The 18,012-nt window shown below is 40.7% G+C and overlaps 1 protein-coding gene across 1 annotated transcript; it reads right to left on the reverse strand.

Annotated features, from left to right (window-relative positions):
• Positions 1-5,288: 5,288 nt before the first annotated feature.
• tmem144b (transmembrane protein 144b) lies at positions 5,289-14,290 on the reverse strand (the record flags this gene model as incomplete). Its single annotated transcript, XM_079557179.1, has 11 exons — positions 5,289-5,363; positions 5,505-5,558; positions 5,795-5,892; positions 9,485-9,604; positions 9,750-9,868; positions 10,096-10,175; positions 11,365-11,443; positions 11,544-11,624; positions 11,695-11,794; positions 13,957-14,079; positions 14,164-14,290. The coding sequence occupies 11 exons, from the start codon at positions 14,288-14,290 to the stop codon at positions 5,289-5,291; spliced, it is 1,056 nt and encodes a 351-aa protein (XP_079413305.1).
• Positions 14,291-18,012: the final 3,722 nt, after the last annotated feature.

Genomic DNA, 18,012 nt, shown 5'->3' on the forward strand with positions numbered 1-18,012 from the left:
TCATTTTCTGATTGATGAAATGTCTTATGAGGATCCCCTGGAAGTATATATTGGCAAGCCTTCGATCTCTCAGGGGCTGACAGATGGTGATTAAGGCCAACATTTATAAAAAAGAGGAGCGGAGAGATCTTTTTCCAACTCGCATCAAAGCTCATCTTTCAAGATGCCCCAGCCGTCTGTGTGATTACCCATGTTTGACAGTCGTAAGACTCCTTCAGCTGCTCAATGTATGGCCATGAGGACAACCTCCAGATGAAATCAAATCCCTGTTGAGATGTGATGGGTTTGAAAATAAGTGTGCAACGTGAGGTGGGCACAAATCTTGACATGTACAGTTTGATATACGCGTTTCTGTATTTATCCGCTTCCTGGTAGAGATGATGGGTGAATTTCTCCAATGTAATGCTGCCTTCAAGTGCTCTTGTAATGATGATCCTTTCCAGTTGTGAAGTGGGAATTTATGAGCACATTCAAGTACTTTAATTTCAAAGCAAAGTGAAACAAACAAACTATCAACAAAATTGCGTCACTGTTATCTACAAACCACAGACAGACTGCTACTTTGTGTCTGCTTTGATCGGTAAAGCAAATGTGGCTTTTTCCCCCCACATGACAAGTGGGAAAAGAGACAATATTAAGATTGAGAAGCTAAATGGCTAAATGCATAGTGCTTGCTTCATAACAATCAGCTAAAAGGCATGAAAAATGTATCTGTTTTCACGTCAAAGGTTCTCTCATCTCGGGAACTTCCCAGTGGAAAATACGAGACGAGGTGGCGATCATGTGCAATGTTCATCTCGGCGAGTGGTCGTTGTAATTACGAGACCACATGAAGGCAGCTTTAATGCCCAGTTGAATAGCATGGCCGTGGGAAATGTGTATCGTATCCAATTAAAATCCCCAAACTTTTGGATACAGCCCACTCAGCAAACTCTTCCACTTGTGCCGTTAAGTTTACTGTACGTGGTGTTCTGTTCAATATCCATCACTGAAAAGAAGATGTGGACATGGAGGATCAGATACTTGATATTTTGGAGAAGAAATGAGTGATAGTGCACAGAGCTCATGGATATTCTCTCAAATGTGGATGTGCAGCCTTTGAAAGTCGCTCACTTGAGGACTCGCCAACATGAGATTGATGTATATTTTAGTTGCATATAAATTAAGGGCCTATATTATTGAAAATTGACTTTTGAGCTTACTACCAATGGTGTGTAATCAAGAGAGTCGGGGGGTGGTTCCCGATGGGCCGCGGCATTTTTGGGACTTTTGGGCCGGAAGAAATAATGCATAAAGTGACTCACAGTTGTTCCATTACAGGCCTGTGGGGTTTAACTGAGCTGGAGCAGAAGCTCGGGCTGCTGTTCAAGACATAAATTAAGGTGCACAAACATTTTAGATGTAAATCTATCAAATAATGACTGAGCTATTGGAATCAGAAGGAAATTTCACATCACATCATAGCAAGGAGAAACCAAGTGATGTGGAACTCAGAAAGGTGTTAAGAGTATTCAAGTTGTAAAGAGTAGGCCTAAAGCAGTGAAAAAAGAAAGGCATCAGCAACCAATGTATAAAAATGGGTATAATATAATTTTCACCATCAGGTCTAGCGGCTGTTTACATTGACCTTTAAAGGGACTTTATGGAGTTTAAAAATGAAGTATTTTTCTCCCCCTACAGGCTCCAGCAATGTCCTAATCATGTAGAAGAGCTCAGACCTATTCACCACAAACTGCCTCTAAAATCAGACGCTCGCATGTGTTCACCGCAGGAGGAGCAAACTGCTGTAAAAAAAAGAAGACAAAAACTCAGCAATGCGGCATGCGTTTCACATTGACAATACAGTTTTCAACCGCACCGTGTGATCCGCACCTTTACAGACCTCTGCTACATAATGGACTCCCTTCAGTTTCAGGCACGTTCACAGTTCTGTGCCGTCAATAACATTAAGGCGCTTCAGTCACCAATTACACCATGTCAATAGAACTCGCAAAGGGCGAGATTAGCTTTACAGAAGATAAAAACGATAGTTGACAGCTACACACTCAGCTTCAAGCTTTATTACCTTTTTGTTTATTGTAGCTGTTCAGTTTGACGTCTTGTCAGCAATGTGACAGCGCACTTCGACTGCGAGATTAGCCGCTGTCACTGTGGTGTGCGTGTCATGTTGCAAACGGTTATGACAGACAACTTGGAGCAAGCCAGGAAAAAGGCTGTGATTGCCACAAAAGCTGCAAATTTACAACAATACAAGTCATTCAGGAAGTGGGATCAATGCTCAGGACATAACACCCAAAATCAAACCACTTTAAGAAGTGACAGGGTGTATAATGAGAGCGGACGACCCTGAGGTGTAACCCCATCAAGTGAGAAAAAAGGGGCGAAAGGGTCTAGAAAGGTTGTTTCAGATACAGGCCATGACATTTAGACAGATGTGAAAGCCAGCAACAAAGATGTCCTGTTTATTTATTTTATTTTATTAATTGGTTGATTTGGTCGGGACAGTGCATGTTAATGAACATACATGGGTCTCATGCATGTAAAACAAGCCACACCGGATTGTAGCCTTGGGCTAATTTCCATCCGTCGTCCTCAATGCGCACTCTCAAACAAACTCACATTCATCCTGGCCTATTGTACATGTTTTTAGTGGTAGGGGAAACCAGAGTACCCAGAGGAAACCTACGCAGACACGGGGAGAACATGCAAACTCCACACACAAAGGCCCCATCCCTGGTGGGAATCAAACCCGGACCTTCTAGCTGTGAAGCACGTGTGCCAACCGCTGTACTACCGTACCGCCACATTGCACACTCCACATTGTTCAAATTTTAAGACATCGGAACTTCTGACCTTTTTTTGGGACATCCATCAATTAAACGCTTATGTTTTTTCATCATCCGCTCTACCAGGGTGTCAGCAAAAGCTAAACGGGTCTTTATCAAAGGTTGCAGCAAAGGAATAAGATTAACCTGCTGTGTTCAGAGCCTTTTAAAGACAAATTTGCTTTACAAGCATAACAATCTCTCGAAATGGTCCATTTCAGGATTCTTTCACAAAGCTCAAAGATCACAGCACATTTTCCATCTACATGGCACTTTACTGAGAGCATCTTTGTTCATCAACAAATTGACAACCTGTGTAGTAATGCCATTCTAAACCAGTTTGTGGAATTATAGATCATGTCTGTTGAGAACCACGACAGATATTTTACTCTTTGGGTTTCCATTTCTTTAATCCTCTGCGGTGAGCCACCATATTGTGTGTCTATCGACAAGGTTTACGTATGGTTTGCTTGGAGATAATCTATGATCATGTCTACTCTGGGCTACTGTAGTCGCGAGTGTGTTTTTTCACTGACAAGGAGCCGCGTGCACGTGCATGATAATCATGAAAATAAAAGACTTAGAATTAAAGGAAATACGCTGTTCATCCATTTATCGATAAAATATTTGGAGCAGACTTTATAGTGTCTTGGGTCAGGATCAAAGCGCTCTCCGTTTATTCTGGCCAGACATAGATTACGTTTCTCGTACAAAACACTTTCTCTCTGTTCTATGGTGAGAAATCACTTGGTTGTGTCAGGATCAGCACGTTTTGTACAGCCTCACACAACACAGATGTGAACCATTGCTTCAGGATGTCATCAATGACCCGTCACACAACTAGACGCTTGACACACATGATGGTGCCGTATGGAGTTGTGGAGAAATGTGACGTCATCGGAAATGTGTACGTGTATGTGTAGTCTCCACTTATGGACATATTCGCCACTGAACACAAAATGCACTGGGAGTGCAGCAGACCGCACATCACATGTTAACATGAGCCTTGGCATAAGGAGTTTTAAATCTTTGATTTGGAGACGAGACACGGGTCATTGATTATTAAAAGTGAAGCACTACAGAGCTAAGCTTTGATGTTTTCTTTATCATTAATGTCTTACAATGTGAAGCTAACATTTAATGGTCGAGTACCACAATCTATTCCTTTAATACAGTACCTGTATTCTAAAACTGAAAAGAGGGAGTGTATGTCATTGTTGGAAATAGCTCCAGAGCCCGGGCCATACAACACAACTCACGGTTAGAAAAGTACAAAAGTTTATTTTTACAAAGTTCTATTTATAGTAGAAAAAATGTTCGCTAAAAAATGCAGGGCCTAAAGTTAGTATAGTTTCCAGGGTAATGGCAATGGTGGGAGTAGGTGACCAACAGTAATAGTGGGTGGTTTGTTCGGCAGCCCAACAGCCTTTCCGATCCGTTTGCTCAGTGCCAACTGGGGCCGGTCCGTGTTTTCATTTTTAAAGAACAGTCAGCTGATCACGGTACTGCGATGAGTCTCCGATTGGCTGTGAAAGTGAGTCAGTCCATTGTGGCAGGGGTGTGCTCTGATTAAACTAATTGAACCTAAAGTCCCAAAAGTACGAGTAAACATTCAACCAAAAACAAACCATGCAAAGAAACATGAAAATACAGAAAATATCAAAAGTTGAAGGTTGCATTCACAACTGAGTTGAATTGGGACCAAAACGGCAACATTCTTTCAGCTTTCCAACTGCTGCGGTTCACGTTCACATCTCGTTAATCGAACCAACACAGTAAATGCAGAAATCATCTGCAGGCCTGCGAGAGCACTGTATCAAAAACACGCTTCTCTGGTCGATCACTCTACTTCCTTTTCCGTCCAACCATGACTAAACCTGGACTAAACCCGAACTAATGGACCACAGAGATTTTTTTTCTTCACATGAAACAACTGTGTAGGCTACAGGCAACGTGCTCAGGGCAGAGAAGTGGAAAACTACTGACTGTCCGAGGGAAACAAACGCAGAGCAAGGTACCAAAACGGATCTAATCAGGGCTTCGCTCACCGGCCTCTGTTGCTGCTTAAGGTTTCTACGAGTCAAGGGCTATGCTTGAGTAAAAACAAACTCTGTTAGCTCCAATTATAGAGGGTCTGTACATGCGTTTTCATTTTAAAAAGAGCCCACAACATTTCATAATGAACGCAGTGATTGTCTTCGTCTGAACCAGACCAAGAACCATATTTTCAGACGGACCAGGGTTCGCTTCTTTGGCCCGGATCAGAGTCCGTTTGCACTTCACAAAACCTCAAACAAACCGGACTATCCGAGCAAACGTGCCTGGATTCGGATTAAGAGGGGTTCCTTTTTCTCAAAATAAGTATTCTTAATATTTATTGACACATGTGGCTGGCTATATTATAGTATGCAAGTCAAATAATTTAACAGCTGTGAGAAGAAATGTTTAATGAGATGATAGGTTTTAGAAAATAGTCAGCAAAGCTCCTGTGATTAAAAGAGATGAGCCTAAACAGAAGGCGAGGCAGTTGGCAAAGTCCTAAAGGTAAAAAAAAACAAAAAACATAAATTGAGTCACTTTCTCAAATAATTCAACTTAAATATCAGGAAAATTAAATACTAAAAAATGTATGTGATTTTCTTTTGCTTAAACATCAGCCTGACCATCTGTATGTCTTACCTTAAACTCTCTGAACACCAGCAACCCCCAGAGAGCAGCGACCAGGCCATAGCCCTGAAAGAACAGTTCTAAATCAATGCCAAACAGCATCAGTTTTTCCCCCAAACTCCCAAAATAGCAACATTGCAAATATAATTTGAATCGAAATCATGCATGATTTTTTACAAAGTTCTAAAATAAATAATTTTACTGTCACTACATGTACTTATTTGTTGATGAAACATGTCCAGTCTTAGCAGAGCGACAATAAATCAATTTCCCATTTAGTTGTCAGGACATGATGTACTTACTGCACTGACAATGGGGAACGTATTTACGGCACTCAGGTAGTTATTAGCCAGGAACCAGCTGTATGTGGCCAATGTCCACATCAGCCCAGACAATAGACCTGGAGAGCACAAGCGCATTAGTCTTTGTTATGGTTGAAGGCTGTATTTCAGAGACGGGACACTTCCTGGAACTGTGGACACCTGTCTAGTCGTCAACAAATGACAGGACCAGCTTGGTGGCGTCCTCTAACTGCAACAACTATTTTCATTACAGGGCCTGTAAAATGCAAACTTGACATTGGCGCTGTGATGTTACATCCTTCTGGACATCATACCAAGTGATGATCTGTTTCTCTCACAGAGTTTTCAGTAATCCTGCATATTCAGTTTGTCCCCCTCTTCCGCACTCTAAACGCCAGCCCACACTGATACACAGAGAAATCCATTCTGATTGTGGGCAGACACTTCTTGCGCAGATGATTATGTTTGGCAGTAGCTAACCATTTCCAAAGTTTCCTTTGTGCACTGTTGCCCGGGTCACTCGATGAGAAACAGGTGCGCCCTCTGCTGGTATTTGGTTTCAGGGTTTTTTGGCTTGTAGGTTTCATTTGACAGGACAGCTCTAGATAAAAGAGGGTGAAGAGGGAAAAGAGCAGAGGTGGGAGACTCGAGTCACATGACTTGACTCGAGTCAGACTCGAGTCGCAATTTTCGGGACTTGAGACTTACTTGACCAAAGCTGCAAAAGACTTGACTTGACTTGGGACTTGCGGTTTGTGACTCGAGACTTAACTTGGACTTGAGGCCAATGACTCAATGACTTGCTGTGACTTTATAGTTATTATTTGAGTGAAACTGTCGAAAGATCAGGATTCATTGCGTAAAAGCGGCGCATCTTTGTTTACATTATGGTAATTAGCCACACGCGTGTTCGGTTTCCCGACACAGCGCTTCTAATCAATACAGCGCGTAAAGGCAGGAGGAAATACGAGGTCGAAATACGTGCATTAAAAGTCTTCTAAACAGAGTGAAGAGGTGGAGATTTACAGACAGGAAAATGTTTGAAACAATGGACTGGACCTACAGCGCAGACGGGCGCCTCGAGAACGACGATGCGTAGAGCTGATTAATCAACAGAAATCTTGGGGCTTTTCGATGTTTTAAGGCAGGGGTCCTCAGACTTTTTTCTCTGGGGGCCACATTATTGTTCCTGACTGTGATGGGGGGCCGGACCGGGTTGGCTATAATATAGAATTGTGTGACTCAGACCAAAATGGCTTTTTGTGAAGTAGAGATTACTCGCCTGCACAGTCGTCCCCACGACTAAATCCACAAGATCAACACTTGATTCAGGCTCATATTTGTTTCACTGTAGTGGTTTGCAAAAATAGAAATCAAGTCTTCACACTTTCTTTTAATTTCCATTTATTTTTATTTTCAAATAAAACATCATTATGTAATGTGACCAAAGTAATAACTTCTTACACTTGCATTGTGCTTTACAAGCCTGTGTCACAAGTTTCTCAAAGTACTGTAGTCATTATTCATTCTCTCCACACTGGTGGTAAGCTTCATTTACCACGTGGCTATAATGTGTTATTCTGATCTCTTATGTAAGTGCCCTCTGCTGGACACCTGTGGAAATACTTTTTATTTATTCAAATTGCCCCCTAGTGGCTGGAATGAGTAAACTGGTTATTTAGTTAAAATATCCCAACTCTGCACAGGAATGGGCTAGAAACTTACTTTTTTTTTTGACATACTCAGGGATTTGTGCTCTACAAGTGGGGGGCCGGATTAAATCACCTCGCGGGCCGGATTTGGCCCGCGGGCCGTAGTTTGAGGACCCCTGTTTTAAGGCGTTCACACAAAGTTTACAGCATTTAGAGGCTAGTTTACGCATCCGCACACAGCCCAGTGACAGCGGGACTGAAGGCTACGCGGAATCTACTTTGAGCAGGGGCGAATCCGAGTATACAGGGGCTGGGGCATTACAGGGGAACCACTGACAGGAAAACTGCCAGAAACTAACAAAAATACAAATATTATTTTATATTTATCTTTCAGACTGCAGGGAAAAGCAGCTCATATTTAAAATACTATATTTCATATTTTTTTAAGTCGCCCCCCCCGGGCCCCCTTCCTTAAAATGCTGTCCCAGCAATTTTGTACATAGACTGTTTATTTATAATATATATATTTTGAATGTTGTGGCGTTTAAATATTAATTAGACTTTAAATCCAAATCCATGAATTTTTAAAAGTTTGATTTTAGCCTAAATTTTCAAAATTACGGTATCTTGAGAAAGCACTTATTATTTTCAAGATTAAACACAAGAAAAGTAGACACGCTGGCGTTTGTGACTTGAGGTGACTTGCCGGCTAAAGCAAGACTTGACTTGACAAAAGCTATGACTTGACTTGAGCCCATGACCGATTGACTTGGACTTACTTGAGACTTGGACCTTCACGACTTGGACTTGACTCGAGACTTGCATTTAGTGACTTACTCCCACCTCTGGAAAAGAGGCGTTCCGCAAATTGTGTCACCAGGATTTAAACCCGCAATCTGTTCCGCCATATGCACAGCAGCCGTAACCACTAGACCACCAGACCATCAGCTGCACAGGCAAATTCTCTGCCATTTGTCAGAAAACACAATCGTTTGTTTCTGTATGTTACACAAGCTAATCCACGTGTCTAATTTACATAATAGCTGCAGTCTTCATCCTGTACCGTTAATGTGGCTGCCGCTGACAAACTAAACATTGGTTCCCCCTCGCTCTCTCAGCACATGGGCAGAGCAGCTCTGGTCATGGTGGTCAGTGTTTTCTCTCTGCACAGTGCAGTCAGGTCGAGGATCATGAACTGCAGCAGGGGCGAAGCTGAGAGGGGAAACAAGGGATTGCGCCCGCCTTAAAGAAAACTGGTTTATTACTTGAAACATTTATAGCTATAATTAAAGCTGCGGTACCTAATTTTTTTTGGTGTAAATTTATTTTTGCCACCGCAGAGTATGTTGTAAACACAGCAAAACGCAGACCTTGTTGCATTGTCTTTACCTAAAGTTTTATTAAGCGATGGATGATAAAAGTAGAATCTAAATTATTTATTTTTGGGGTGGACCCCTGTGCTTCACTTTGCCACCGCTTAAAGCTGTACACGGGTGTGAAACGTGCATATCATGCATTTTTTAACCATTTGGATGTACAGGAGGGATTGGGAGAGCTAGAAACAAGTTTGGGCCAAAACAAACAATGTCACCGTTTTAACAGGAAAAATCAGGCACACAGCTTTAAATACACTAGTAACCAGTGTCACACACCCGACAGCTCGTAATATGATTTTATCAGTGCATTTAGGTAAATTGGCCATGTAACAGTAAAACGTTTATTTTTGGGGGAATAAATCTGAAGGTTCATGTGACATCAAAATAATTGACTGTTGGATCAATTATTTTGATCCAACAATCAAAAACTAAAATCATTTTCTAATGATCAATCTTTTGCGGCATATTCTTTGTAAGTGTCATGTTTGTTTTGTCTGCCCCAATACATTAAAATAATAATACTTAATACTTAAATGAGACATCTGTTCAAACATTTACTCTCTACTCTTGCATTTTCACTGTAGTATTTTTTTTTTTGGGATTGATTTGGTTCATTACTTCCCCTCTGTGTTGGAAACAATATACATAAATACAAATATCACCTGGTAGAATGGCCCGAGAATAGACTCTTGGTCTGTTGTTCCTGGCCGCGCAGTAGATGCCAAAGTAAACCGTACTTGTCAGGAAGATCCCAGAGCACTGAGCGTAAACATAATCGAGGTCTAAAATGGTGACAGGAACAACGTCATGCACATATTCAACACTACAATAGAAAATCTAAATATATACGTTTTATCCCAAGCCTCTTTATGAGCAGTTTGTCTACTCAGAGGGAGGCAAAGGTCAAGTATTGAACACAGCTCTCACCGTAAACACTGGCTCCATGGAACATGCTGTCATGGCATGATGAATGGCTCTTAATGTACAGGATGGGGACAAATGAAGATCCATATAACAGGCCTGACACCACTGCAAGGAGGCAGCCTCTGACAACAGGAACTAGGGTTAAATGAAGCAACTGCCAACAGTCACTTCACTGTGTTTACACTAAATAATTCATTAAAAACTTATATTATTGAACCACATTTTTAATAAAACACTCAATAGTAGCAGTAATAGCTGTAGGCGCAGTTAACAGCCTGTGGGCAATAATCAATGTTTATGTACAGGGCTTGGTGGTCAGGCCTTCAGCTCGCTAATGAGGATTACTCACATAAATCGCCTGGACTTCGGTCCGATTGAGTCCATCCAGAACTCTGGGGAGGTCGGTCCATAGCTGCCAGAATTTGTTCTCTGTACACATACACAATATTCAATCACAATTTAAATAGGTGCATTGCGGCACTGCTTGTTTGACCACCTCCATGGGTGAACATGCATGACCACCATGCAGATGGTTCTATCAGCAGAGAAAACCTACTACAAACCCTGAACATCAAAAGGCTCTATGCACATGACACATGACATCTGAGTAAAAGTCTGCGGTCCTTCCTCTCTCACTATTCACCCAAGTCCATTTCATTTCTGTGCCACATGAGCCCTTGCATGAATTATGGGTGGGATTTCCGGAATAACCTGATACTGCAGTTTGCATGTAGACTGTTCACACTAATCCGCTTTTTATCAGCTTTAGAGACTTAAACTAGGAAAAAAGCTGCCCCAATTACCTGCTCAAAATAGACTTTTGACTGAAAACCGCACCGTTTTAGGGTTTTCTGACCCATGGGTGGAACATTTCAGGATGGCCAAGTCCCCGCTTAACTCAAGTGGAGGCGATCTTTCAAACACATAAAAAACACTTTTTGCTTCATGTTGATGGGCAAAATATGGAGATGTTCACATTTTTGGATTAGTGACCATCTTTCCCCTGTAAATGCCTGCCATGTAATCTCGAGCCATTTATTTACATTTACAATCTCAGAGAGAATACGAGACAGGAAGCGCAGTGCTCCTTGAGAATTCACTCTGGAGTCAAGTGTCATTGCGTGCATAGCCCATTCATCCAGGACTGTCTCATTTCCACCGTGATGGAAAACCTTTAAGAAATGAATGCAAGGATGAGTGGTTATAAATATACAGTGCCTCTCGAAAGTATTCATACACCTTGAACTTTTCTATTTTTCGAAAAATAACAGAATCATGTATCATTTTGCTTTCACTTCACAGCTGTTTGTTACTGGTGTGTGAACGTTCAGTAAAAAAATCAAAATAAAGTCTTTATGTTTACGGTTGTAAACATGACAAAATGTGCAAAAGCTATATTAGGACTGAAATGAGGCTGAATAAGATTTTGAGTAAGATCGTGTTTAAAATCAAACTTGCCAGATACTGTGTGTCTGTTAGCATGGAATGCTTATATTTTAGTCAGACCAAGGCCTCAGCAATTTTGCGCTATATTACAGCTTCTTGCGACATGGATATTGCAACAGCTAACATTGCGAAGAGGACAATTTGAATTATGCAGCCGTAAAGACAAACTCACTCTGTCAAATAGCAGGGGTGTGCATTCTGGAGGAGGGTGTAGTTGTGAATTCGTTTTCACGAAGAACAAGATCAGCAAACTAGGATGACAAATCCATACAGGCACATTATAATTGCGTTTCCTATTCTTTCATTTAATTTGTGTGGGTCAGAGACTACATGTAAAATGTCAAAGTTCACCTGAGCAGACACAATGCAGCCCCGCAGTGGTTTAGCACTGGCCGTGACCCATGTGGAGCAGCGACTCCAAACCACTCAAACCTGCAGGGAAAAACAAAAAATAGCTACACATTTCCACACTATTACTGAAATGTGGAGCAAGTCCACGCACCTTGAAGTGGCCCAGCCCATCAATAAACTGGAGCAGGCCCAAATAACGACCCCAAGGCCAAAACCAATTGCTTTCAAAATTGGGACTGCCACTACATTTCCTGAGGAGGGAGAGTTAACTCATGAATGGTATGGAAGAAATGCAATGCTGTTGAGAATAAAAACACTTCTATGTTCAATCTAACTTGAATTTTAATTTCACGCTAGACAAGTCATTTTCATAGTTCTAATCTCTAATTTGTGAAACTCGAGCACACTGACAGTGACAATGTTTGTTCATTAAAACATTTCAGAACGAGATTGTTAAAGGGATATTTCAGGATTTTTGACATAGTTGCTGGCGCTAGGCTTGTGCATTTCTATGGTATCAGCTACACTGCATTAAAAACAGTCTTGAGGCAAATCACTTACAATGCCAAACTAATGATATGTTTCTGTAGATAATAATATTTACATACACAATACAGACATTTATATGGTTAGTCTGGTGTTATAAGTGATTTGCCTCAGGTGCACTGTGGAGTCAGACTGTTTTTAATGCAGGCTAGCTGATATCGTAGAAATGTGCTAGCCTTGCATTTGCCTAGCGCAACGAAACTCTTCAAATACAAGAACTGCTTGAATAACAAAAAAAAATATCTCCAGAAATCAGCAACACTCTGGATAACTAGGAAATGAGGCCCTATGTAAAATATCCTGAAATATCCCTTTAATTACAGAATAATAATTGCCCCAAAGCCCCGAATGGAGTTGCACCATTATGTCGGTTAAATATAAATAGCAATTTAAAGTGGTCACAAATGTCCAAATCGCAAAGGCGTATATTAAAGTAGTTAAGCAGTTTGCCCCCTTCCCTCACAGCAAGAAAGGTTCAAGGTTCAATTCATTTTCACACTCAGGGGGTGCAAAATGAATCTGAAATGGACAGGAAATGTGCAATCAAGTTATAGTAACTGGAGGAATCTTATTATATACAACAGATAGCTTTAAAGGGAAAATGATAAATATTTCATATACACATATAAAAAATAAAAAAGGAAATTGTAAACAGAATAAAGAATATAGAAAGACCAAAAATATTAGTCAACAATTTTACAGTCAGCGAGCACGTGGTTGATAAAGTGATACTGAGATTATTGCATGTAGTTTTGCACAGGAGTTATTGCACATTACTTTTCAGTCTTGTTGTACAGTCTGACAGCAGTGTGGAGTTAGTGTTGTGGGAACTGTCCAGGCACTTGAAACTGTCCTCGATGTCGTTCCCCGGATGTTCAGCGGTGTGTCGATCACTATCTCCTTCATCTTACTGGTGTTCAAGCACAGGTGGTTGTGTTCACACCAGTCCACAAAGTAACCGACCGGTGCTCCAAGTCGTTCCCCTAAGACACATAACCCAAGATGGCGGAGTCATCAGAGAACTTCTGCAGATTACAGCTGTCCATGTTGTATGCGAAGTCCAACGCTTAGATGGTGAAGAGGAATGGCGAGAGGACGGTGCCCTGAGGGGCCCCGGTGCTGCAGACTACCACCTCAGACTCACAGCTGCACAGCCACACATACTGTGGTCGGTCCATCCACTCCCGCGTCCTCCAGCTTCCCCTGGTGTCGGTTGGATGGTGTTGAAAGCACTGGAGAAGTTGAAGAACATGACCCTCACAGCGCTCCAGGTAGGTGAGCGCCCTCTGCAGCAGGTAGATGACAGCGTCCTCTACTCCGAAGTAAGACCTGCACACTGCAGCGGGTCCAGGGTGGACTAGCCAGAGGTGGGTAGTACTCAACTACTTGAACATTTCAAGGACATGTTCAAGTACTTGAACATACTTCAAAATGTATGTTCAAGTAAGTGACATACATTTAAAAGAAATCACTTTTCATGGAATAAACATTCTGTGTGATGGTTCTATGACAAATATCTTTTGTATTTCAATATCTAGATAAAAAAAATGTATCACTTGGGTATAGGTTTTGTAAACCAAGTGCCAAGTTAAAGTACCAGTATTGGGTAAAAAAAAAAAAAAAAAGTACCCAGCCCTACCACCACCTGCTGCTCAGGGGTGTGTATAATAAAGCTTTAAAAATAAAACACATGGCTAAGTTTACTTTATGCTAGTACTTTGGAGCTTTTATAGAAATGTAGTGTATAAAGTATTATATTTCGCTTTCACTCGTCGTGAGTGAAAGTACGTTCTCTCAACACAAATACAAGTACAACAAAACCTCTACTACATCCATAACCCAAGTAAATGTGTCCATCTCTGCTTACCTGTAGCCCAGAGGGCTCCTCCAAGCATAGCTAGTGGGTAAAATTTTGGAGACTGAAGCATCAAATCTCCAACCAGTGAGACGAGCCACATTGCAGAGCAGGACACCCAGTGGAAAAACATGCCTAAAAACGCAACCAGATTATGCTTAAAATATAACACAAAATAACATTTGTAAATATGAAAAGCAAAGTAGGCTAAACTTTTACCATCTCCCATTTCTATCCTTTTCACTGGAACATAGTTGCTCCCATACAACAGCACTGCAACAGCATTTGCCGAAACTCCATACACAAAATGAGTGGCATTTGTCGAGTTGAAAATTGCCGCTATCATTCCTAGACATAAATGAAGAAATGATGTAAAGTTTCTACAAGCAAGATTCAAATACTAACCGTGGTGGGTGGGAAAAAATTCCAAAAATATGTACTTAATGTGAGCAGTAAGCTGTATGGGTTACCTGCAATCATTTTCAGGTTTCATTAACAACTGCTAAAATGAACTACACAAAAAAAATGAATATGTTTCAAATATAGAAAAATAAAAGTGGTACAAGTTGACTTACTTCTAAAATACCACCAACTGCTTCAAGGTACACTATTGCCAAAACAATATTTATGCTAGAGCAGCCTTTTGTAACACTACTTCTGTAACTTGGCTTTAGCAATAGAAAATAAATCGATTAAAAGCATACAGACACTTCTGTTTTCGATCAATATACTGGGAAATGCAGCTAACAAGATGAAAACATGCAAATGCTGTGCCAAGGTAGCCTGTAGCTAAATGTGCTAATGCAAACAGATGCTCAAGCTAACTACCTCTTCTTTGGGTGATGTAGATCTCAGGGTCACTATTCACAAGTGGAGAAAACCTGTCAGCAAGGAGGAAATGAACAATATTCCACTGTTGTCATGCTTTATTTTGTTATTTGTCCCAAAAATATGTAGAGAAATGAAGCAGGGGAGTGTGACCCATGTGTTTGCGCTCAGCACGAGCCAGCTGCAGCTAATTAGGTAATCAATGAGTCGGCTGCGCTACTTCCACTGGGCTGCGTGACTAGCCAGAGGTGGGTAGTACTCAGTTACAAGTACTTGAGTAACTTTTTGAAGAAATAGTACTTATTAGAGTAGTTTTATCATTAGATACATTTTACTTAAGTAATGTTGTAATAAAGTATGTTTGCTCTTACTTGAGTAAAAAAAAAGATACTTGAGTCATTTTTTTTAGTAAGTAGTTTGTGTTTCGTTTATAATTCTTTTTTTTTTTTATACATTATTATGGTATTTTCTTTGGGAATATTAGGATTTTCACATTATTACAAGTTTTCTTTCTCATTTAACTGAAAAATCAATCAGACTTTTACACTCAAACAGTCACTCAGTACTCAAGTAACTTTTTCTCCAAGTATTTTTTTTTACTTGTACTTGAGTATTTATTTGGGAAACAAATTTTTACTTCTATGTGAGTAAAATTATTTCAAAGTAGCGCTACTATTACTTGAGTAAATATTTTGGCTACTCTCTGTTGCTAAAGCCACAAGCAACAATGTAGCCATACAGCTAGGCTAGGTCCGTTTGGTTGCAGTATACGCTTTATCTTCCTGCTCATCAATTTAGAAAATGTCAAATCACTGTTGACAAGTGAATAAGCCAATAAAATGTTGGATTTACAGATAATGACCCTTGGGAGAAAATGTGATGATTATATGAATGAATTGCTGTAAAATATATCAGAACTTAATTCTGATTCCTGCTATTTTCACATTGTATTTATTTTTATTATTTAGCTAATCTAGTTGGCCTATTCCAGTCTTCTTAGTCTTCCAGTAAAGTAAAGTAACATGTGCAATAATCTCTCTGTATCAGCTGCACTTTATTAACTCTTCTTCTTGAACGCCGACTGTAACAAGTGAATTTCTCCTTTGTGAGATCAATAAAGGTTTATCTTATCTTATCTTATCTTCTTATCTCATCCAAGTCTTCTTTGTGGACCTAAGGATATTGGGAGAGTTCATTTCATAGACAGAGCCCTCCTGAGGATGTATGTTCATGGTTCATGGATTTCGTTCGGTGTTTGTTCTACAATGTTTATTTGTTCATTTCCCTTTTTTGTGCTTCCAAGGGCTCCCAAAATCCCCGGGACAGTGGATGTTTTAAGTCTCCGCGTTCTCTCTATCTCGATTTCAACAGAGGCTGTTGATGTCAAGACACACAGCCATGTCAATGAGGAGCCACGTTTTATCTTTCTCATTCTTCAGCACATGTGTCAGGCCTATTTGCTGCAATCTTCCGGTCTGTGTAGATTGGCAAGTTCCCAGAACAGAGATGTGTTAATTTTCAGCAACAGTCTTAGGCTTGTGCTCATACACCATTTTTCCTTCACGTCAATGGAGTGATCTTTACAGATGTTCCACTGCGCGTATGCTGCTGCTCTGGTGTGGAAATAACCAGCCCAAGCCAATTATGGGCACCCGGCAACAAGGAGGTCAACAGGTTCATTGAACTTTCCACACCATCAACACAGTGGGATATTGATTGGTTCTTTGATAATTTCATGTTGGTACCATCGTGTGGGGGGAAATTGATCTTGGGTGGCTACAAGGAAGCCCTTAGTCTCAGCTCTTTGGCCAACCAACATAAAATGGAGGCTCTATAAAGATTTCTGGGGTGGAAAATGCTGAGCTATTGCTACACCCTAATGCGTGTTTTGAGGGTAAAACAACAAATTGCATTACTTTTGAGAAGATCACCCAACATTACAGTGTGCACATGAACCTTTTTTATTTTTTATTATTCAGGCATCTGGTAAAAGTCCTGATAAAATAAACTGGCTTCACAGGTAAATCTAGTTTAGTAGTAGATCTATTGATTTGACACCGGGACCCACCTTAGGTGCACATGCCATGTCCCAAATAAGAGGTGAATTTGTTTTATGTAAAATTCTGTACTTTCCCCCAAATCATTGTTGAATAAGTAATGCTAAACTTTTTTCCAAAACACCTCAGCAATTGCCATTTGAACAGAAATGGGAAACGTTGTTGTAGTTGTTGTTTGTCATGGTGACGTGAAAACAGGAAGCAACCTCCCTCTCTCCTGGTGCAGCTGAGTTTTTTGCCTTTTTCTGCGAGCTGCATTTGTGGCCACATTGTTTTTCTGGATACTTTTCTACGTCTTTGCTGTGGTTTTGTGGAGGTTTGGTGGGTTTGTTTATTTTGAAAGTCCAAAATGGTCCTGAAGAAATAGCTTTTTAAAGGTAAACAAACAGCAGCTAATCAGCCATTTGAGACCTACAAAATTCTTCTTCTGAGACACTGAAGAGGCACCAAGAGCCCCCACACCTGCAGCACAGAGGAGGCGTCACAAGTGGAGCTACAGGAAACCAAAAGGGACAAACGAGGAGATGGTGAAAGACTGTTATGGAGCCGAGGGAGGAAGAGGAGGAGGTGGAGTTGACCAGTGCAGGACACCACGCTCTGAAACAGGGACAAACCCAGGAGGCGCTGCACCGTTTCCCCGACCTCCAAGGTCATGTGGGTCAGGCTGACACAGCGGCAGCGCGGCTCAGGACTGACATACAGCACAGACTTGGAACATTTGGGGGGCTGCTGCTTTGGAAAATGTGTTCTAACTATTGTACAGATGTTGGATTGTATGTGTGAGTGAGGCCTATGGTATATTTCAAATAGAACAAAACCTATCCAAATGTATTTCTTTTGCACTTGACCTATATAAATAAATATTGCAATTTTTCATATTTATGTCTCCTGGTCCACTCAATCACAAATTTGCGAGGCCTTTTTAAAAGTGTCCCTGGCACTATAACTCAGGGTGGCGTTGTTTGGTAAATTTGATCTACTATGGGAGCTTGTGGGTCATATAAGTAGTTTAACATTCACTAACTGCAACACGGCCATTATTACTACACAACATTAAAAAAAAAAAAAAAAAATTATGATACAAAGAACAATGAAAAAGTATGATAAGTTACATAACAAATTATAGCTAGAGTTTTTAATTAAGAAATACTTCTTGAACTAAAGTATTAACATCTTTTGTTTC

The sequence above is a fragment of the Gobius niger genome, assembly GCF_951799975.1.
Source record: "Gobius niger genome assembly, chromosome: 5".
Taxonomy (NCBI): domain Eukaryota; kingdom Metazoa; phylum Chordata; class Actinopteri; order Gobiiformes; family Gobiidae; genus Gobius; species Gobius niger.